This window comes from Punctularia strigosozonata (assembly GCF_000264995.1).
Source record: "Punctularia strigosozonata HHB-11173 SS5 unplaced genomic scaffold PUNSTscaffold_13, whole genome shotgun sequence".
Taxonomy (NCBI): domain Eukaryota; kingdom Fungi; phylum Basidiomycota; class Agaricomycetes; order Corticiales; family Punctulariaceae; genus Punctularia; species Punctularia strigosozonata.
This window is the reverse complement of record NW_006767445.1, coordinates 632,852-653,205: the sequence shown is the minus strand read 5'-3', so window position 1 is coordinate 653,205 and position 20,354 is coordinate 632,852. Positions and strand designations below refer to the sequence as shown.

The window sequence follows — 20,354 nt, the reverse complement described above, 5'->3', positions numbered from 1 at the left end:
CGTGCCTCGCGTGGGAAGAAGGACGTCCCAGTCCCGATCTTCTTCTCAAATTGATAGCGCGCACGGGCCAGCCGACTTGGAGCACCAACCCATCTCCCGGCCTTCCCAACCGGCGCGTGGGCCTCGACTCTCGTGCACAAGTCGCTGCTGCTCTTTCCCCTCTCGCACCTCCACCTCCTCGTCCCCGCACCCGCCCCTCGACCAGGAGCCAACGCACAACGATGGCAGCACGCGGAGACCGTCGTCGTTCGTACCGCCCCGCTCCCGCCGCCGGCGAGCGGGATGCTCTTGCCCCAGCCGAGCCGCCCTCGCCCGCCTCGCCGTCCTACCCTCCGCTCTCCCCGCCTCGCCCCTTCTTCATTGCCTCCCGCTCGGCCCAGGACCGCGGATCGTACTCTTCGACAGACACGTCCCCCGACACCGGCTCCGATTCGGACAAGGAGGGCGCAGCCGCCCCCGCCAACACGGCCATCGCCCGCGCTAGGAACCACCATCGCAGACGGTCAAGCATGAACCAGGATTTGCCCGCGACGCCGACGACGGCCGACCCGTTCATGACCCCACGCGAACGTGACGCGTCCGCGTGGTCCGCCGCTGAGCTCTACGCCCGCGGTGAGCGCGAGGCTCGCGATGAACCTCTCGTTTCTCCCAGCAGGGGCGGCAGGGCCCCGCCCAGCGCGTACCCGTTCCCCTTCCAGGTTAGCATCGTGATCTTCCCCACCTCCATCTCCAACCTTCTTCGTCCTTCGCTCTTCCATAATTCGCTCTTTCATACCGATCATTCAGCGTTGGCTTCGACCCCGATAAGACGCGCTCGCTTACCACGAGTAGTCTATTATATCATTTAATTTCCATATTTACCTCGCTTCCCGCCTTCCTTACCTAAATCGCGTGTTTACCTACCATAACTGACATGCCCTCTCCTTCCCGCTCGTTTGCTGCTTGTAGTCGCACCCTGGCAACCCCGACCCAGGAATGCACGTCCCGGGATATCCATCCCGTCGCTCATCCACCGAGTCACTTCGTATGCGCGCTACCTCGTCCGACGGTGGTCACGGTTCGATCATCTCGAACCAGAACTTCAACCCGCTGTCTCCCTCGGCGGCCGCGACGGGAGTCGCATACCCCTCTGCCAACGGAGCACCGGGAGGGTACGGCCAGCTGCAGCAGAACGCGTCCGAGGCCGACTTGGGCGATAGCCTCAGCAGGCCGTATGCGCCGTTCATGACGGGTCCGCCGAACGGTTCGCCGAGCAACTCGCGTCCGTCTTCCATCCACTCGGCGTCTGGCAACGGTACGGCGGTGTACCGCAACTCCGCTGCTGCCGCCTTCTCCTCTCCCCAGCTTGCCGAGGGTGGAGGTAGCCTCCCACGCACGGGCAGCGTGCAGACCTTCCGCGCGCCGTTCCTCAGCCCCGCTTCACGCCCGACGTCTTCGTTGTGGGCGCCGCCCTCTTTCCCGTACGCCTCTGGCGGATTGGGTATCTCCTCGGGATCCACCACTGCTTTGGGCCTTGCGCCCGTGAAGGGCCGCGCACCTCTACCTTCGACCCGGCTTCCGCAGAAGCTCACGAAGGAGGAAAAGCCGTGGATCACGAAGAAGGAGAAGCTCGGTCGCATCAGTTGGTGGCTCACGTTCCTCATGCTGGTCGTTGGTGCCGCGCTCGCCGCGTTTATCTGCTGGCGTGGCTGGAACAGCGTTCAGGTCCTGTCGGACGACGAGCTGTGCAGCCCCTGGGTGGAGAACTTCGAAAGCTTGGACACGGACAACACTTGGACGCGCGACATCGAGCTCGGCGGGTTCGGTAATGGCGAATTCCAGATGACGACGGGCGACAGCGCCAACAGCTTCATCAAGAATGGGCAGCTTTACATCAAGCCTACGCTCACGAGCGCCGAAATCGGGACGGACGCCATCTTCGACGGAACGGACTACACGCTTGACGGCTGCACGAGCTCGAACCAGTCCGCTTGCGAGGTGACGAGCGACAAGGACTCGAAAACGGTCATCAACCCCGTGAAGTCGGCCCGGATGAGCACGATCAACAGCCACAGTATCAAGTACGGCAAGGTTGAGGTGCGGGCCAAGTTGCCGCGTGGGTACGTGGTGTTTATTTCCGGAATTTGTCGTGTGAGGATGCTGAGGCACGGCGACAGTGACTGGCTGTGGCCCGCCATCTGGATGTTGCCCAAGGACACGTCGATCTACGGCGCCTGGCCTCTGAGCGGCGAGATCGACATCATGGAAGCACGCGGGAACGACGCGTCGTACGGCTCGCAGGGCGACAACTTCGTGCGCTCGACGCTTAACTACGGCGTGACGAACTCGACGACGGCACGTTTGTTCGGGTGGCAGGAGCTCAAGCGGACATCGTTCGCGGCCGACTTCCACACGTACACGCTCGAATGGACGCCAGACTTCATGCGCATGAGCGTTGACAGCAAGCTGAAGAAGATGCTCCAGTTCGGGACGTCCACGAAGTCGTACTTCGACATTGGAAACTTCCCCAAGACGGCGCAAGACGGCGCCAATGTCGTTGCCATCACGAACCCGTGGAAGGACGGCGCGAAGAGCGCTCCGTTTGACCAGGAGTTCTACCTCATCCTTGACCTCGCCGTTGGCGGCACGAGCGGCTGGTTCCCCGACGGTGTCGGCGGCAAAATGTGGATCGACGGCTCCTCGACGGCGATGCACGACTTTGCAGCGGCACAGAGCACGTGGAGCAAGCAGTGGCCGAGCAACGAGGACGACCTCTCGTTCCGGATCGACTCGGTGAAGATGTGGAAGCTCAAGAGCCAGGGATGTTAGTAGAGGAGACGACGCTTCCTGAGGGGCGAGGTTCGGAAACGGCGGATACCCCCGGTCATCACTCACGAGCCACCGCCGACCGCATACATTACAAGCCCAATGTTTATAACGCCCGCCACGAACGCACGCGCGACCGCCATCTTGTCTGTATCATCACCCTGCCTCGGTCCTAGACGCGGTCGTCGCTTCGCACTGCCATACACGCATTTTCGTTCTCATCTTCCTCGTCCCGTCGGTTTCGCTCGGTTCAGTTGTTACTTGCCCGTCGGCATCGCCAAGGAGTCCGCTACCGCGGACTACGGACATCATAATAGTATCGTATACCATCCACACCACAAAACTGACGCTAGCGCTTGATGCCGCAGCCAACACATACGTCTCGATCCGCATATATGTTTTACTGTCTCTACTGTCTGTCTCTACGTGTGCTCCACTCCCCTCGACTGCTCCCGCTGCCCATCGCGTAGACTTTCCTTTTTGCATGCTTGCTAGTAGTACCTTATTAAACCTCATCGAACTTTTCTTGTTCACTCTGGTTGTGCAACGTATTGTCATTCACTAGTCCTCAGCTATGCCAGATGTAAAGCTGCAAACGTTGTGAGTCGGGGATAAGGATAGCAGAAATCGGCCTCGGCGACAAGGCGTATCAGTCCCAATTTCCTTCTCTGTCAAAAAGCGGCTTCGTCGGGACCGTCCCTGAATAACTGAGGCTGTCCGCTTCGAAGGCAACGATCGCCCGTTCAAAAACGTCCTGACGGGGAGACGTGCCCGGTATATGTATCTCCGCAGGATCCACCCTTACGCACCGTTCCGCCCGCGAATAAGACAAAGCCGGTGAAATGAGACGGACAGCCTAGTCGGGTGGGTGCTTTGTGGATGCTTCTCTGTTGAGTTGTCAGGAAATGATGCCGTGGCTAGCCACTACACATGGACGGGCGTCGGGTTTGCACATCATGATGGCTGTGATGGTATCGACAAGGACGGAGAGGAGGATGAGAAAGTGTGCCGTCACCGACCTCTTCCCCGCTCCCATATACTGACTCCGAGCATAACGCTGCTGAGAGGACGCTGCGGAGGCGTACGGCGTACTAGTGCTGCCGAATCGAGAGAATGTCTTGCCCGATGGTAATAGCAGGCGCGAAACAAGAGCCCGTGCGTATTGATAGCATGCCCGCGACATTTGAGCCCAATCCCATGCCATCGAAAGGGCAGTCCGGAGGTTGTAGATGTCATCTTCGCCGGTACTCCCAAGCTGGAGTGAGTGCGTACGCGTGCACCACAAATGCGAACGTCGGACGATGTGTAACGCGCGTGAGGGCAGGAACGATATGAATGAGGGAAGCGAAGGAGACGAAGGGGGTGCCCGGGGTCCACAAACAGAAAGGATGACAGGAATTCCGATGGATCCTGCACGACGGCGCGGGAGAGAAATGGAAGTCGATGCGGGGCGCACGCTGGGCTGCTCATGTTCGCGGAGAGGATCTAGACGCGGACGTTTGGCGGACGTCGAGGAGACCGTCCGTAGCTGGCAAGGCGCTGGATCGGCGGTGGTATGGGAAACTTTCGCATCCTTGCGAGCACAGTGACTAAGTTCTTGCCTTTCTGAAAGGTCGTCCGGGAACAAATGTACCCAAGAGGGCAATCGACTGCGCGTATCGACATGCCTTACTGAACGTGTGGTGAGCAAGTAAGCTTTTGATAGCTCCGTCGCAGTAGACGCACGAATTTGAATGGGTGCTGGAGTAAATGTTAGAAGTATCTGCACCTCATGCGTGCCTGCTGTTTACAACGCATTATAATACCGATTCGTTGGCGTGTTGTAGCATGATGGAATACCAGAATTCTGAGATAGATCATCCGTTTTAGCGTTGCAGAGAGTACGGCAATATCTGGCGCAAGACTCTCAGCTCATCGTGGCTCGAGGCACAGATTTCTTGGTCACCGCCACCTGCCAGCACTCTGTCTGTTCTCTAGTTCTCCAGTACAGCATTTGAGCAGACGTTTGGGACATTTCGACAACGATCCGAGATTTCACTGTGACTGTATTTTGTCAATGTAGTCGCTCACAAGTTGCCTCCGCACACTACTCCACGTTCCTGTGTACCTACAACGTCATTGTAAACGCTAGCGTTTCGCCGGCGTCATGATGATCTTGCCTGGTATATATCGAACAGCGCTCATTGCAGCTTCTAGCATATCGGCGCCCGCTTTTGCATTCTCCGGAGATCTGCGACTTGTCATGTGCCTGATAAGCTTTATATTAGCTGCAGTCGCCATGACGCATGCCTGCGACTCTAACGACGCATTCAAGACGAACGACCTGCACGACCGAGTGCTTTCCAAAGCTCCTCTGATCCACAGGCCATCGCGGTACTCGTGGATATGTGTAAGTCGCCTTGCGCAACTCCTCGAATGATGACAACCATACTCTAATCGGCAGCTGCCAGCCTCAGATGGACCCGGGGGAAACTCATCGGCAAGGGCAGTCACGGTCGAGTGTATGTTGCATCTACGGTCCGCGGAGACATTATGGTAGTGAGACAGGTCGAGATGCCCATCGATGGTGCGCAAGACGCATCCCGCACTAGCGCGATACAAGCATTGAAACGGGAGCGCGAGTTTCTCGAGGATTTGCATCATCCCAATGTCATACGCTATCTCGGAAGTGAAGAGACCCCGACTATGTTGAACATGTGAGGACCTGATTCTCCACGATTTTCCGTCATAGTGCGTATTCTATAGATTCCTGGAATACGTCCCCGGAGGATCTATTGCCAGCCTCCTCCAGAATTACGGGATTTTTGAGGAGCCGCTCGTGATGGGATTCGCGAAACAAATCCTCCGGGGCATACAGTACCTTCATTCAGTCTTGGTCATACATTGTGTGAGTATCCATAACCCAGTGTCCAGATCATCATCGTGACCTCCCGCAGAACTTGAAAGCTTCGAACATCCTGGTAGACTCGACCGGAACATGCAAGATATCGGATTTCGCCTCCAGCAAGCGCTTCGGAGATTTCCAAAGAGAAAGAACCGCGAGTTCTCTGCCGGATTTTGCGATATTCTGGATGGCACCCGAAGTGGTTCGAAGCGGCGGACGGGGTTATAGCTATGGCGCCGACATTTGGTCCTTCGGGTGCACTGTGCTCGAGATGTATTCTGGTCGACCACCGTGGGACGGACTCGGGCAACACGAGGTCGAAGTGAAGGTCAGAGAGGACCACGGCGATTTGCTCGCTTCTCAGATGTTGAAATCTGAAATCTCAGTTGTCTGGCGGAGAGACTACTCCTCCTCTGCCCACTGGCATCGGCCTGTCTCCTTCTGCGAGGGATTTCCTGTTGACATGTTTTGCTGCGTGAGTCCGCTTACATATATTCCAGCCAATGCCGAAGTAATGCTTCGCCCAGTACACCCCAAGAACGTGGATCTGCATCCGTGCTGCTGGAACATGTATATTTATCATAGCCATTCAGTGTTATCTCATGTTACTGGTGCATGGCCAAGAATCCTTGGGGCCATTATATTGGGCGTATGTGGTGTGCTTCGTCATGTACTCCACTATTCTCCTACGAGTTATTGGGTCCACATGATCTATCTGTGTCAACGCCCCGAGCGGAGGCAGAGGATGCTTGGCGCACGTTAACGAGCCGCAGTGGAGACGGGCAGACTGCTGAGCGTTAAGCATGCATGATATCACAACGTACGGACCATATAGCATCTGGTATTGAATCACCTACCGCGCTGGACAGGGATGCATCATTATTGCGAGCTTGAGGTCGTCACGCAACTGATATAGTTAAGACGAACAAAACAGAATACGTTAGAAGCAGCCAACATGCCTGTATATATGCAGAATCCGTCCGCGATTTTTCGATACATGGGTTATTGGTACATGGACAGCGCAAAAACTGAACGAACGTATTTCAATGATCCAACGAAAGCAACTAACGAGCCACTGATACACCAAATACAGACTTTGAACGAAAATGGACGATGGTAGGAAGAGCGAGGCGGGAAACGGGGTTGAGTATTGGTATGAGTCGGCGATGGTCGAAGAACACATTGGTAAGACGGAGGAGCGTCTAACGCGTGCTATTCAACCCATATGGCTATAGGCATTCACGCTCTCGCTGAGGTGCTCGTTCGCCGGGTTGTATGTGAAGCCGCGGAACTGGTCCTGGACAGTCTCCGAGAGATGCGAATCCTCCACGACCGAATCTTGAGCGGCCTCGTTCGTGAATTCGGTGTCGAAGTTGGCCACATCGAGCACGGACTCGACGCTGGGTTTGAATGGTGGCTGAATCTTCTTCGCGAGAAGCCGATTCCAGTCGATGTGTTTGGCAAAGAACGGATGCCGCTTGATATCTTCGGCCCCGTTCGCGCCTAACCGACGAGCCGGATCGCGCTGCAATAGGCCGCTCATGATACTTTTCGCATCAGAGGAGACGTCTGGTGGGAAGTGCAGCGGGTCTGACAGGATGCGCTGGTACATCACATTGACATTCTCGTCATAGAAAGGCGGGAGACCGGTCTTCATTGAGGGACCATCAGAGGATGATTAAATTCCAAGATGACAATACTAACCATCATCTCATACAGGAGGACGCCGAGTGTCCACCAATCGACAGTCTTCGTGTATCCTTGACTTTCGAGCAATTCAGGCGCGATATATTCGGGCGTGCCACAGAAAGCTGAGGGAGACTTGAGTTGCAGATAGTAAGGACGAGAGATATGCCTACTGCTGGTCTTCTCGGTTTCCGACATGTTCAACTTGCATAGTCCGAAGTCGCACAGAGCAATATGACCGGTATAATCAAGGAGGATGTTCTCCGGTTTCAGATCCCTGAGGCCTTTGATTGTGAGCCAAGCTCAGATAGGCAGCACAGTGAACCCACCGGTAAACAACGTTAAAGCTGTGCAAATGCTCCAGAGCGCAGAGGAGTTCGGCGGCGTAGAACCGGCTCCGATACTCATCGAATTTGCCCTCTCTTTGAAGGTGGTAAAACAGCTCTCCGCCGTTCACTAATTCACTGGTCAGTCAAAAGATATCGCAGAGTTCGACCAGATAAGCGTACCGAAAGACATCACGAGATACAGCTTGTCCGGCGTTTGGAAGGAAAACTTGAGGGGGACGATGAACGGGCTATTGACCAGGGCCAAGACTGTACGCTCTGCCAAGATATGTGTGATTTCACCCGGGCGAGAGGCGATGTGAGCCTTTCTTATGGTCTTTAGGGCGTACACCCGCTGCGTGTCCTTCTTCCTGACTTGCATCACCTTGCCAAACGAACCTTTGCCAATGACCTTGAGAAGGTCGAAAGCTTCGATCGTGAGCGTGTCGTTGCGCGCAGGCTTGAAGTCGACTTTGACGTGAAAGTTACCAGATCCAGCGGTTGCAGCGTACCATTGGTCGCATGCGTTCTGAGATATTGACTGCAACGTCAAGCAAGGCATGATCAGATTCGGGAGGGTTGACTGACGTGACCATCAAGAGAGGGTGTGATGTCGCCGCGAGCGATGAGTAAGTCATTGCCCATGTCATCCTGTCCCTGGAGGGACTGGGCTGTGCGAAGATACGCAGAAATGGAAACGTTTGACGTTCGAGACACGTCGCTATATCCCGCTGCTTAGCGAGTGTTCAACCCTCGATAGCATCGGCTATGTGCTCACAAGTCTGCACGGAAGTTCCAGATCGGATTAGCGATATCTCCATCAACAGCGTCAATGAGGATCTGGTTGTTGTCGAACTCGAGAACGACGTAGGGTAGCCTAGCAGTCGCGGAGCGTCAGTCGCGGACATAGCGGATATACGGCCCTTGATGATGACATACCACCAATACCGCTTGCGCTGCATGCTCTCGCGTTTGCTGGTGGAACGCCTTGAAGGTGGGTGGTGCTCGAGAGCCTTCTTGATAACCTCTGGCACCTGAACGCCCGGAGGTAATGCAAGCCCACGTCCAGAGAAGATACGGATGGTGAGGGTGCCAGAGCGGAACGTATTGCCGTGTACATTCTGCGGCTTCGGCGTAGTCGGGCGGGAAGGGATCGGTGTCACCGACCGCGAGGACATCCCGTTCTCCTTGGACTCCTTAGACTCTACGATGCGCAGATCGGGTGAGCGGCATGGCTGGTGCGGCGTTATGAAGCGCACTTTTGGATCCCAGTGTCTTGCCAAACATGCTGAGCGATATCGCAGCAGTGTTGGGTGTCTGGTATGGAGGGAGCAACAGGGAATGACAAAGCGAGCGGTCGACCGGTCAACGGTCGACGTCTGGGTCGATGAGATTATGAGAGACAACCGGCTGCTGCGAAGGAGATGATGAAGCGCTCGTGGGATAGCCTGCTTTATCTCGCAGCTTGCCTTCGCCGGTCACCGCTCGCGCTTTGAGTGGAAATTGCACGCGCTCGCCTCTATCTCCGGCCGAAAACCCTGCCATTCTCAGTCAAGGACGACTATCAGGATATATCTATCAGAGCGCCTGGCGCCACATCATCGATGGATCTATTCTTCGAGTTGCTCCCAGAGGAAGACATCCCCACAGCGCATGCCATCGAGCTTGACGGTACATTCTTTCTCCTGAAAGAGGCACTTGGTGGTGTGCTCATTTCCCGTCACTGTTTAGGGTTTCCCCCCGACGAAGCTGCTACCTTGGAAGCGTTCCGGTGAATCCAAAGCTTGAACTTACATTGCACGAAGATTCGGATTCGCTGATCAACCTTCGTCGCATTGTGGTAGGTATCGTCAAGGGAACGCTCCAGATCTTTTTCTCGGCGCATACATAGCCCCGAGGCAGCTGGTCGGTTATGTTTGCAGCACAGCGTCTTCTTTTCCGACCCTTACGCACGAATCGATGTCAAAACATGAGCCTAACGCGCCCTCGGTTTGCATCCACTCTGTCTGCGTGGCGCCAAACCATCGCAAGAAAGGCATTGCATTACGCCTGCTCCAGAGCTACCTGGATCGACTGCAATCCACGACCAGCTACGAGCGCGTGCTCTTGATAACTCACGAGGAACTTCGCGTCCTGTATGAAGCCGCAGGTTTTGAGTTCGTAGGTGAAAGCGCAGTGCAGCATGGTCCAAAACCATGGTTCGAGATGCGAAAGGTTTTGCGCTCTCCTCTCACCCATGTGCTCTCCGAGGGGAGACAAGACACAATAGATTCCTCCTTGGGCCAACCGGCGATAGCCCAAGCCGATATACTAGCGGCGCTCATGCAGCAACAATCGTCTAGCCGGACTCGCCCCCCCGCAGCTTTGCTGGACTCGTTCAACGAAGGAGCCGTGGGCACCTCTGTCCCCGTTGGTTCCGATTTGGTAAACGCTTATGCCCTTGTATGTCCTCGTGCGGGCTGCGGCAGCACTATACTTCTGGCACGCGCGGCTACCCTAGTGGAAAAGGAGAGCATACAGGTCTGATAAATGTAACTTCTGTTCGTGTATGATCTCATGACATCAAGCACAGCTAGAACCGACTTCGTCTCCCAACCCACATCTCCTTCCGCTTCCTCCTGCTGGATCGACCACTCAGTGGTGGTTAGTAACACCGTCTCCGATGGCGTTTGAAAATATCGGTTTCTCTCGGCCAGTTGGCTCGTCGAAGGCGGCTTCAAGCAGTACAGCACCCCGAAAGCCGATAAAGCTGCTCATCTGCGCGGAGTGTGACCTCGGCCCTTTGGGATGGTGTGAGGAAGGCGGACGGGAATTCTGGCTTGCGCCAAATCGGGTGGCATATCGATTGTAACGCAACAACGTGAATGAAGAGGCGCCATTTGGCGACGTCATACCGCGCACAGTATTGAAGTAGACGAAAGTGCGTTGCTGTGTTTACGTATCCACAAAAACCGACACTCATGCTACCGTTCCCGCAGGACGGATGTTTTGGTGAATGGGAATGAACGCGCAGTACATTGCAACTCGCGAGCTCAGGAAATAGCGTGCCATAGCGCGGCCTGGTGATAGGACCTTGTTCCAACCATGATAATGTATTCTAATTATTACCGGGGCATCTACGGGCTGATCTCCAACGAAAGGAAGTTCACTCGACACCTAGTATCGCCCAGATAGCCCTACCCACTACCGACACTCCGTCACTCTGTAACTCTTTGTTCCTCTTCTCGGCATCCTCTGCCAGATCCTTCGGTATCACTCCCGTGGAGCTCCGTGCCGTGATGACCAGATTGGATATTGATGCGGTAAATTCTGGGTGACCTTGCAGGGTAAAAATCTGGATATTTCTAATGTCTTTCGACACGGAGCCGGGAGTGTAGCGGATATAGCCCTGGTTCAGACAAATTGATGATGTGGCAAGCAGCTGGCATGAAGTAGGCACGGAAGGTACGTGATCGCGGTGCATCTGGTGTATATTCTGTAGAGGGACGACCGTGAGTATGGGCATAGTCCATGTCGAAGAGGAACGGACTAGAGTGCTCTTATCGCCAAAGAGTTGTTTTCCGGTCTCAGTGAGTTCGACGGGTGTGACTCCGACTTCCCATTTACCGTCATTGGGAACGCAATCGGACCCGAGTGCGCGGGAGATTATCTGGTGCCCAAAGCAGATGCCGAAGATCTTGACTTGTGGTTTTGTCTCGATGAGTTCGGCCATGTATGCGACCAGCCCATTGATCCATTCCACGTTCTCATATGCAGAGGCCGCTACGCTTGAGTATTACTCGATACCGCCATGCTTTATCGCGAGATGAAAGGCTCCTCACCTGATCCGGTGAGCACAACGCCGCCGTACTCCTCGTCAGGGGGAGGATATGACATCTCCTTCACCACATCGTACGCATCAAGTATAAGATCGTCCTTGCGGTGTGGCGGAAGGGAGTCGATAAAGAGACGCCGGAACACATCACGATAGTCACCGTGCTGGGCAACAATAGCAGGAAGAGGAGTATCGCACACCAAGAGCGCGAGACGGATGGGTGGAGACATCGTAACGAGAGTACGGAACAGAGTAAGCAGTACTTCGTGTTCAGGGATCGGTCGTGGGTAAGACGGGGCTGAGATCTGGAAATTCAATCTCAAGTTTTCTGTGATCGGCTTCATTCAACCTTGCACTCCGTCCGCGCCTGGACTACGACATTCCATATTCGACCCGAGAATCCCTCATCCTCGCAGGTGCGCACGAGTTTTTGGCGGTTACAGTAGCGAGTCCTTGACGTATTGCACGATACCATCCAGGTCATTTACCACTTTCGTTGGACCTCGACTGCTGTACAGCTGATCGGTCCATCCTGCTCCCGCGCGATCGACCCATATAGCATTCATTCCCACAGACAGTGCACCCGTAACATCAAATGGGTTGCTGAAGAAACGTGAGACGAGCCGAAAAGCTAGCGTCAGAGATCGATCTCACCAGCTAACAAGCCATACATTTGATCGTGTTTCTTGTTGTCCGATGCTGATCAGGAGGTGCTCGTAGACCTCTTTCGCCGGCTTGTATTTCTTCTGTTGTTTCTGGGACTTCAACGAGTCGCTGGAAAGCAATATCGAGTCAACTCTGGTGTTTGCGCTGCCACCTCCAGCATCCTTGCTCACCCCTCCGATAATCTTAAACCCGCATCGTCGACGAGGTAGAAAGCCTTGGGCCAGGGATCCACGAATGCATGCCGAAGAGCGGTGGTCACCATCGCTTGCGTACCTGCGGTGTACTATGATTGATATTCACAATGGAGCTGGACGAGGTTCGAACCGTTCGAGAATATCAGAGTCTCTATGCCAGAAATGGCATTGATATCCTTCCAAGCGCTCGAGCTTTCCGAGAACCTAGATGACTGTTCAGCCATACGATCGAAGCGGTTTTATGACATGTCAAGTAGACTTGCATGCCACAGGTAGGGTAACTCCAGACGTCTGAATTGCGTCTGAACTCACGCAGGCAAGTGATCATAAACGTCCATCAGAGCCTCGATTGCGTGACGGTCGAGCTCAATGGCAGCATCCTTGCAGGCATGCACGAGTGCTTTACGGGTCACTTCTCTGAAAGTCTCGTATATCTCTGCAACAGCCGAGCTCAGAAGATACGGCTAATGCATGACTTGGCCATACCCATCGAGTTCATGCGCCATGTGTACCTGCATACAAGATAAGCTTGCTGGGCGGTTCAAGCCCGTGTAGCGTACTCAAGCTGATATTTGCGCCATTCCTGTGTCACAGCTTTCGCTTTCTCCAGTGGGATCTGAGCGTGTTCCGCCAATGCAGGAGCGATCGCCGATGTATCGAGAATCGTGCCATAGATATCGAAGGCAAGGAACACGGTTTTGGAATGCGACATGTTGAATGCGTTGCTGTACGCGTCACCACAAGCTATTCAGATGGTGAAAGCCTGAACGCTGAGATGGACGAGAATGGAAAGATTGGTCCAACCTCTACACTATTGGCTGGGTAATGCAGGTTTGAATCGGTTAAAAGGTAAGAAGTCGTGAGAAATCTTAGGGTTACCGAGACGCGTAGGTTGCATTATCACCCGAATCAACCTCTCACGATCGCGTAACCGGACGCGTCTCCTATGCTGGTGTTCTAAGTCGATTCGAGGCTACATTGTCTGCAACAGCCTGGCTCCTCTACTGATCACCCTGGGGTACTTTCACTCATAATATTTCTGAGGGAGACTGTACGACTAGAATCTGATTTGCAATGCCGGCACCGCGCCTGTCTCAGAGCGCGGAGGCCGCCCGCGCTGCAGCCCTTCAGGCGGAATTCAACGAGAAGAAATGGGTATGGGTCCCGGATGATCGCGAGGGTTACCTCTCTGGGTGGGTGGTGAAAGAGGATGGCGAATTCGGAGAGATCGTCATGGCCGCAGGGGGAGAAGTGCGTTCGAAACATCGCTGCGCGGCCAACGAACACTGATCCCTCTGCTTAGATCCGGAGGGTACCCCTGTATGCGTTAAGCAAGATGAACCCACCAAAGTTCGACCGCGTCGATGATATCGCGGACCTCACATTTCTGAACGAAGCAAGTGTCGTGCACAACCTGAGACTGAGGTATGGATCTGGTGCTATCTATGTGAGTTACTTTATACATCCGCTACGAATTCAGGACTGAATTCGTGAACAGACATATTCAGGGTTATTCTTAGTCGCCATTAATCCTTACCAGAACCTTCCGCTTTACTCGGACGCCATCGTCCAACAATACCGGAACAAACGTCGGGACGAGAATCCACCACATATATTCGCTATTGCAGAGCGCGCTTGGGTCAACATGGGTGAAGAAAGAGAGAACCAGAGTATCTTGATCACGTTCGTGGCCGATAGCGTTATGCCTTTCGGGGACTAACAGGATCATAGTGGCGAATCCGGTGCAGGAAAAACTGAAAGCACGAAGAAAGTCATCCAGTACCTTGCAGCTATCGCGACCGACGCCCATCCGCCTACCCCTTCGCATTCGCAGGCCGGGTCATTTACCCAGTCATCTTCGTTCTCAGCGACTCCTCCTTCCGGACTCCCGCGTTCCGGTTCTTTCCAGTCCAAACACGGCCGTGCGCACTCGAAGGCCACGTCAATATCATCACCAGCGTTGAACTCCAAAGGACGGCTCGGCCTCCTCGAACGCCAGATCCTACAGGCGAACCCAATACTAGAGGCCTTCGGCAATGCACAAACGCAGCGGAATAACAATTCCAGTCGATTCGGTAAATTTATAAGGATTAGCTTTGCTCCCGATGGGAGCATAGCTGGCGCGAACATCGACTGGTATCTCTTGGAAAAGAGTCGCGTGGTCGTCCGGAGCGAGGCAGAACGCAGTTTCCACATCTTCTACCAGCTCTTCGATGCACATCCGTCATTGAAGGGTACGTATAGTCCATCTCAATATCACGCTTATGCTAAATTTCATCTCCAGATGCACTTCTCCTCGACGGCGATGTCGAAGACTACGAGTATCTTAACAAGAGCCGGCGCGAAGTCGATGGCGTTGATGATCGGGAAGAATGGAGGCTGCTACAGGTAAGTAACTCAACTCGTTGTAACTGTTGTAGTTAATGAGTTCCTGGTTATCTAGAACGCGCTGGAAGTGGTTGGCTTCACGGATGCTGAGCAGTTCGACCTCTTCCGGATAGTTGCTGCTATTTTGCACCTCGGGAACATCACCATAGCTGCCACCCGGGCTGACGATGCCTTGATGCCGGATCCTTCGCAGGCCGAGCGCGCTTGCCATTTGCTAGGCATTCCGGTTCAAGAGTTCATCAAGGCGGTTCTGCGGCCGAAAGTGCTTGCGGGCCGTGAGTGGGTGACACAAGCGCGGACTCGTAGGCAAGCGGTCGAAGAGATTGGTTCACTATGCAAAACGCTTTACGAGAAGTCCTTCGGATTGCTCGTCGACAGGATCAACCGCGCTCTAGATCGGCCGTCCAGTAAGAGCACATTCATCGGCGTGCTGGATATTGCCGGCTTCGAGATTTTCGAAACCAACGGATACGAACAACTCTTGATCAACTATACGAACGAGAAGCTGCAGCAATTTTTCAATCACCATATGTTTGTCCTCGAGCAGGAGGAATACACTCGGGAGAACATCGAATGGGACTATGTGAACTTTGGCCTCGACTTGCAACCGACGATCGAGCTTATCGAGGCGAGCGGTTCCACCATTGGCATCCTCAGCTGCCTTGATGAGGAGTGTATCATGCCAAAGGCAACGGACCTTACGTTCACAAACAAGCTCAATTCGCTGTGGGCAGGAGCTGAAGACAGTGAAGATGTGCACCCTGGGCGGTTCAAGTATGAACCCTCCCGATTCGAACAGGGCTTCATCGTTCAGCACTATGCAGGCAAGGTCGAGTATCGAACAGACGGTTGGCTGGAGAAGAACAAGGATCCCCTCAATGACAATTTGACCAGAGTCATGGCCGCTTCGCAAGAGCGATATGTGGCATCGCTATTCGCCGACTACAGCGACCTGCCTCCGATCCCGACATCCGGCAACGCGTCGAGTAGCTCGGCTTCTAGTATGTACACCCTCGGCAAGAAGCGCATGATCAAGAAGGGCGCCTTCAGGACGGTCGCCCAGCGACACAAGGAGCAACTTGCTAGCCTGATGTCGCAGTTGCAAGCAACCCAACCTCACTTTGTGCGCTGTATCGTACCGAACCCTAACAAGAAGCCTGGCCGTATTGACGCACCACTCGTTCTTGATCAACTCCGTTGTAACGGTGTTTTGGAGGGCATCCGTATCGCCCGTCTAGGTTACCCCAATCGGCTACCCTTTGTCGAGTTCCGTCAGCGTTATGAAATACTAACCCCAGGCATCATTCCTCGCGGGTATATGGACGGACGCAAAGCCTGTCTCCGAATGGTTGATGCTCTGGAGCTGGACAAGGCCATCTACCGAATTGGTACCTCCAAGATCTTCTTCAAAGCCGGGGTACTCGCCGAATTGGAGGAACGAAGGGATGCGCTATTGTTCGATGTCTTCTCCAGGCTCCAGGCTGTTGCTCGCATGTGGACAGCTAGGAGACAGATGAAGAAGGTCCTAAACAGGGCTATAGCGACCCGTACGATTCAGCGCAATGCCCGGCAGTATGCAGAGTTACGAGAATGGCCATGGTGGCAGCTTTACACGAAGGCGATCATCACATCGCGCTCAGTTTTCTGACCCGCGCTGACCTTTAATCGCTAGGTTCGACCCCTTCTCGCGGCCACTCGGAACGACGAAGAACTCAGAAAGAAGGAACTTGAGCTAGTTCTTGCCCGCGAGCGCGCCGAACGGGATCAGAAAGAGCGCGAGGCCCTCGAGAATCTTAAGATGCGTTTAGAAGCCGAGAAGCGGAAGGTCGAAGAAGACCTGGAGGCCGAGCGTGTCCTCGGTGTTGACAAGGATGCTCTGCTTGAGCGCAGCAAGAAACGTGAAGGCGAACTAGAGGAAGAGGTGGCTGCTCTGCAAGCCGACTTGGACGTGCTGGACTCGCAACTAGATCGTGCGCTCAAAATCCAGAAAGAGAGCGAGGAGAAGCACGAGGCTCTTCGACAGGCATTCGATCAAGCTGCCGAACATCTCGTTCGCATGGAGAGCGAGCAGCAGGAATGGGCTGAACGCGAGGCCGAACTTGCTGAACACCTGAATCATGCCCAAAGTGAAGCCGACGCGTTGCGGGCGGAGCGGGACGAGCTGCAGAAGGTAGAAGAAGAGCTCCGCAATATTGTCCTCCAGCGAGAAGAAGACCTAGCCCGTGCAAAAGAGCGCATGGAACTCACGATAGCTGACCTCGGGAAGAAGTTAGAAAACGAAACTCGCTCTAGGTGGGTATTAGCAATTTTACAGCAATTGTGATTGACGGGGGCGCTTACCGATGGCCTTTCATTAGGGACACTATCAAGGATGCGTCCGAGAAGCTCGAACATGATGCACGGCAGGCGAAAGAGCAGCTCTCCGAGATGGCCCGTACTGCCACCGAGTATTCTACCATGATCCAGAAGAAGGAGGCGGACATTGAGCGACTCAATGCCAACCTCGATAAACTGAAAGCGGAGCGCGATCGTTCACAAAAGGATGTCATCGAGCTACACGGCCACATTGAAACTATCGCTGCTGAACTCGAAGCCGAGAAGGCTGACCGCCAGCGAGATTCCACCGTCCGTGGTAAATTACAAGAGGAGCTTGATGAACTCCGTGCATTGCTGGCCGCGAAAGCGAACGAAGAGACTCGTAGGAGCGAAGTCGAGAAAAGTACGAACGCTGAACTTGCTGACCTGAGGTCGCAAACGCGGCAATTGCAACAGGATCTTGCCGAGGCGAGATCTTCGGCAATCGAGGGGCAAGCCAAGCTCAAGGTGGAGCTCGATACCGCTCTCAGGGACTACAAGATGCTAGAGCAGAGCCATCAAAGCCTCTCGGATCGCGAGCGTGACGCATTGGTCCGCTTGAAGGCAGCTGAAACTGCACTATCCGAATCAGAGAAGTCGAAACGCGCGGCGGAGTCCGATCTACAGGCCGTCCGATCGAGGCAGATCGAAGCCGACGACCAGCTTGCTTCCACCATGCGCGCTAAGGAGGTGAGCAGATGAGCGCTCTGACCGAATTCGTCTTCTTCGTACTAAGATACTTTGACAGGCTCTGGAGAGACAAATGTCCACGCTGCAATCCAGGAGTCAAGAATTCGAAGATGTCATGCTCCAGATGGAACGCGACAAAACTTCTCTGGAACGCCAGTTAGATGCTTCCAAAAAGCAGCTCGACGCGGAGATGTTGAAGCGCACCCAGCTCGAGAAGAAGACATCGACTCAAAAGAACGAACTGGTCACCCTCAAGGACCTCAAAGTCAAGCTGGACCGTGACTTGAACAAAGCCTTGAAGGACTTGAAGGATCGCGAGTGGCAAATCAAACAACTCGAATCCAAGCAAGACAAAACCATTGTCGAGCATGTCCATGTACTGGAGGAAGCGAAGCGCGTCACCGATAACCAGTTGAAGGAGGCACACCGGGAATTGCGCGAGAAAGACGCGTATATACGCTCTCTCGAAAATTCTAGGAAACAACTGGCTGGCGAAGCTGAGGATCTGGTGCGGGAGACCGAACGCGAACGTTTGGAAATGAAGGCTCAGGCGAAGGTCGCACGGGATCAAGAAGAGCGGGCCACTCGCGCCCTCGCAGACGCCGAGAAAGAGAAACGATCACGCGAAGCGCTAGAAATTCAGGTCCGCAAGCTGCAGGCGGACTTATTGTCCGCCCAGAATCAGACAAAGGAGGTCCACGGGCAACTCATGATCGTTCAGCGGTCAAAGGACAATTTGGAGACGGAACTCGCGAGGCTGGCTGACGAAGTCGATAGTCCAAACGCTATGGCGAAGGTCCAACGAGAATACGAGCAGCGTATTGCACTACTAGAAGCTCAGCTGGAGGACTCCGAGGCATCTCGGACAATGGCATTCAGGATCAAGGAGCATGTCGATCGTCAACATGCTGAAATTCGCCGCCTGATCCAGGGCAGTGGTGGACCCAAGGACGACACCTTCCGAGCACGGTTGATGCGGGAGTTGCAGCTGGCGGACGAGGAAATGGAGCGCGAGATGACGCGACGATCAAATCAGTTCCTTGGCAACAAGACGCCTTCGTTCCCTCCAACCACGCCCACCAAGACCAACGGGGTCGCACGTCTCCGCAAGGATTCGAAGCCAGATCTACCTCGTACACCCGAACGGCAAGCGATCACTGATAAGCAGACCGCGGCGCTACGCCAACAGGTGCAGCTCCTCGAGGTGCAGATGGCGGCTTCGGATCGCGTTAGGCAACATCTGGAAGCGGCTCTTCAGGAGGTGACGTCTGATTTGGAGAACAGCGATGGATCAAAGGCGCACTTGCAAAGATGTCAAGCTCGGCTCTCGCGAGAGAAGGCCCGTCTCCAAGAACTCCTCGAAGATGAAGCGCTAGCGCGGCGTTCAGCTACATTGACGCAAGCGGATGGTGTGCAGGCGATCTGGAATAAGTTTAAGGCGACCATGGAGGAGGAGCGGCAAAGCTATGCCCGCCTCGAGGAATCTCGGAAGGCCTTGGTGCGTTCATAACTTGGTCGGATCGTTACCTTGGCTGACACCACAGTGAAGGCCGTCCAGCAACGCAGCGCCCAGATGGAATTGGAAGATCATCGACGTCAGGTTCAGGAGCTCAGTCAATCCAAAAAGCAGCTTCAGGCTGAAGTTGAGGACTTGAGAGAGCGTTTGGACACGGAACTGGCCCACAAGAAAGAAGAAGCAGGTCGGTTATTCTCAGAGTCCAGAGTGTCTTCTTGGTAGTTGCTGATCATCTGTCCTTTCATAGCCCTGAAGCGCGGTCTCCAAATGCGTCTGCAAGAGCTAGAGATTACTTCAAGCGCTTCCACGACGATACACGGCGGTACGCGAAGATGCTGCCTCCAGCAATAGTTGCTCACATGCTCCATCATAGAGCTGCACCAAGCCGTCGGTTCATACAAGTCACAGGCTGAAGAGTACCTCGCCAAGTTGGAGGAATCTGAGATCGAGAAGGCCAAAGCCCAACGAGCTGAAGCATTCGGTAACTCTTTGCAAATGAAGCCCGCATGCATCAGCTGACCGATGATTTCAGCGCGCCGTGCTCTGTCAGACGCCGAGAAGGCCGTCGCTGATGCACAGGCAGATAACAAACGTGCCAATCACCACATCGAAGAGTTGCAGAGTCAGATTAACGAGTTGGAACACAAGCTTGAAGATGAAAACCGCGAGTCTGGCGATATGGAATTGCTCAGACAACGCTTGATGGAAGAGATCGAAGACGAACGCAAACAGCACCAACAAGACATAGAGGAACGCGACTTCGCTATCGACCGTATCCGGAAAGAGTACCAAGGTAAATTCGTTATATCAGATCATGCGCTGCGACTTAGTTTCTATTCTCAGCTGAGTTCGCGAAATTGAGTGATGGTGAGTGATCGCGCAGCGTAGTAACGTAACCAGTGGACCTTGCCCTAACCATTGCACAGAAATGCAAGCTCAGCGGGACAGCTTGAGCCGTCTTCGGGAGGACAATCGCAAGCTTCGCTCGGAAGCGGACGAGCTTCAGCTTCGCTACGACGAGGAGGTCTTC

General features: G+C 54.4%; 8 protein-coding genes across 8 annotated transcripts; 5 read left to right on the top strand and 3 right to left on the bottom strand.

Annotated features, from left to right (window-relative positions):
• Positions 1-219: 219 nt before the first annotated feature.
• Positions 220-3,316, top strand: PUNSTDRAFT_145936 (concanavalin A-like lectin/glucanase; the record flags this gene model as incomplete). Its single annotated transcript, XM_007387285.1, has 3 exons — positions 220-698; positions 949-2,099; positions 2,157-3,316. Coding segments are annotated over 3 exons (2,282 nt in total), but the record flags the coding sequence as incomplete, so codon positions are not given.
• Positions 3,317-5,241: 1,925 nt separating this feature from the next.
• PUNSTDRAFT_74314 (kinase-like protein) lies at positions 5,242-6,274 on the top strand (the record flags this gene model as incomplete). The annotated part of the gene is made up of 5 exons (XM_007387284.1): positions 5,242-5,501; positions 5,551-5,692; positions 5,742-6,017; positions 6,076-6,164; positions 6,217-6,274. Coding segments are annotated over 5 exons (825 nt in total), but the record flags the coding sequence as incomplete, so codon positions are not given.
• A 526-nt stretch (positions 6,275-6,800) lies between these two features.
• On the bottom strand, positions 6,801-9,055 carry PUNSTDRAFT_91819 (Pkinase-domain-containing protein). Its single transcript, XM_007387283.1, has 9 exons — positions 8,961-9,055; positions 8,641-8,905; positions 8,480-8,578; positions 8,290-8,422; positions 7,885-8,230; positions 7,705-7,831; positions 7,549-7,652; positions 7,394-7,500; positions 6,801-7,340 (listed from the first exon to the last, which is right to left on the bottom strand). The coding sequence occupies exons 1-9, from the start codon at positions 8,986-8,988 to the stop codon at positions 6,906-6,908; spliced, it is 1,644 nt and encodes a 547-aa protein (XP_007387345.1). The 5' UTR covers positions 8,989-9,055; the 3' UTR covers positions 6,801-6,905.
• A 250-nt stretch (positions 9,056-9,305) lies between these two features.
• PUNSTDRAFT_74673 (acyl-CoA N-acyltransferase) lies at positions 9,306-10,227 on the top strand (the record flags this gene model as incomplete). The annotated part of the gene is made up of 2 exons (XM_007387282.1): positions 9,306-9,472; positions 9,546-10,227. 2 exons carry the CDS (start codon positions 9,306-9,308, stop codon positions 10,225-10,227), a joined length of 849 nt encoding a protein of 282 aa, XP_007387344.1.
• Positions 10,228-10,303: 76 nt separating this feature from the next.
• PUNSTDRAFT_74427 (Mss4-like protein) lies at positions 10,304-10,552 on the top strand (the record flags this gene model as incomplete). Its single annotated transcript, XM_007387281.1, has 1 exon — positions 10,304-10,552. A coding segment is annotated over one exon (249 nt), but the record flags the coding sequence as incomplete, so codon positions are not given.
• Positions 10,553-10,846: 294 nt separating this feature from the next.
• PUNSTDRAFT_74721 (class I glutamine amidotransferase-like protein) lies at positions 10,847-11,745 on the bottom strand (the record flags this gene model as incomplete). Its single annotated transcript, XM_007387280.1, has 3 exons — positions 10,847-11,176; positions 11,231-11,463; positions 11,523-11,745. The coding sequence occupies 3 exons, from the start codon at positions 11,743-11,745 to the stop codon at positions 10,847-10,849; spliced, it is 786 nt and encodes a 261-aa protein (XP_007387342.1).
• A 207-nt stretch (positions 11,746-11,952) lies between these two features.
• Positions 11,953-13,146, bottom strand: PUNSTDRAFT_145933 (haloacid dehalogenase; the record flags this gene model as incomplete). The annotated part of the gene is made up of 7 exons (XM_007387279.1): positions 12,936-13,146; positions 12,862-12,887; positions 12,688-12,811; positions 12,506-12,579; positions 12,352-12,454; positions 12,170-12,289; positions 11,953-12,118 (listed from the first exon to the last, which is right to left on the bottom strand). Exons 1-7 carry the CDS (start codon positions 13,085-13,087, stop codon positions 11,953-11,955), a joined length of 765 nt encoding a protein of 254 aa, XP_007387341.1. The 5' UTR covers positions 13,088-13,146.
• Positions 13,147-16,104: 2,958 nt separating this feature from the next.
• On the top strand, positions 16,105-17,418 carry PUNSTDRAFT_54924 (uncharacterized protein; the record flags this gene model as incomplete). The annotated part of the gene is made up of 3 exons (XM_007387278.1): positions 16,105-16,381; positions 16,436-17,055; positions 17,121-17,418. Coding segments are annotated over exons 1-3 (1,165 nt in total), but the record flags the coding sequence as incomplete, so codon positions are not given.
• Between the last annotated feature and the right edge of the window lie 2,936 nt (positions 17,419-20,354).

Coding starts and splice junctions, on each gene's coding strand:
- PUNSTDRAFT_91819 (XM_007387283.1), bottom strand. CDS start 8,988: ATGTTTGGCAAGACACTGGGATCCAAAA. Junction 8,579..8,640: donor CAGCGCAAGCGGTATTGGTG/GTATGTCATCAT, acceptor CGCGACTGCTAG/GCTACCCTACGTCGTTCTCG. Junction 7,341..7,393: donor TCCTCCTGTATGAGATGATG/GTTAGTATTGTC, acceptor CCCTCAATGAAG/ACCGGTCTCCCGCCTTTCTA.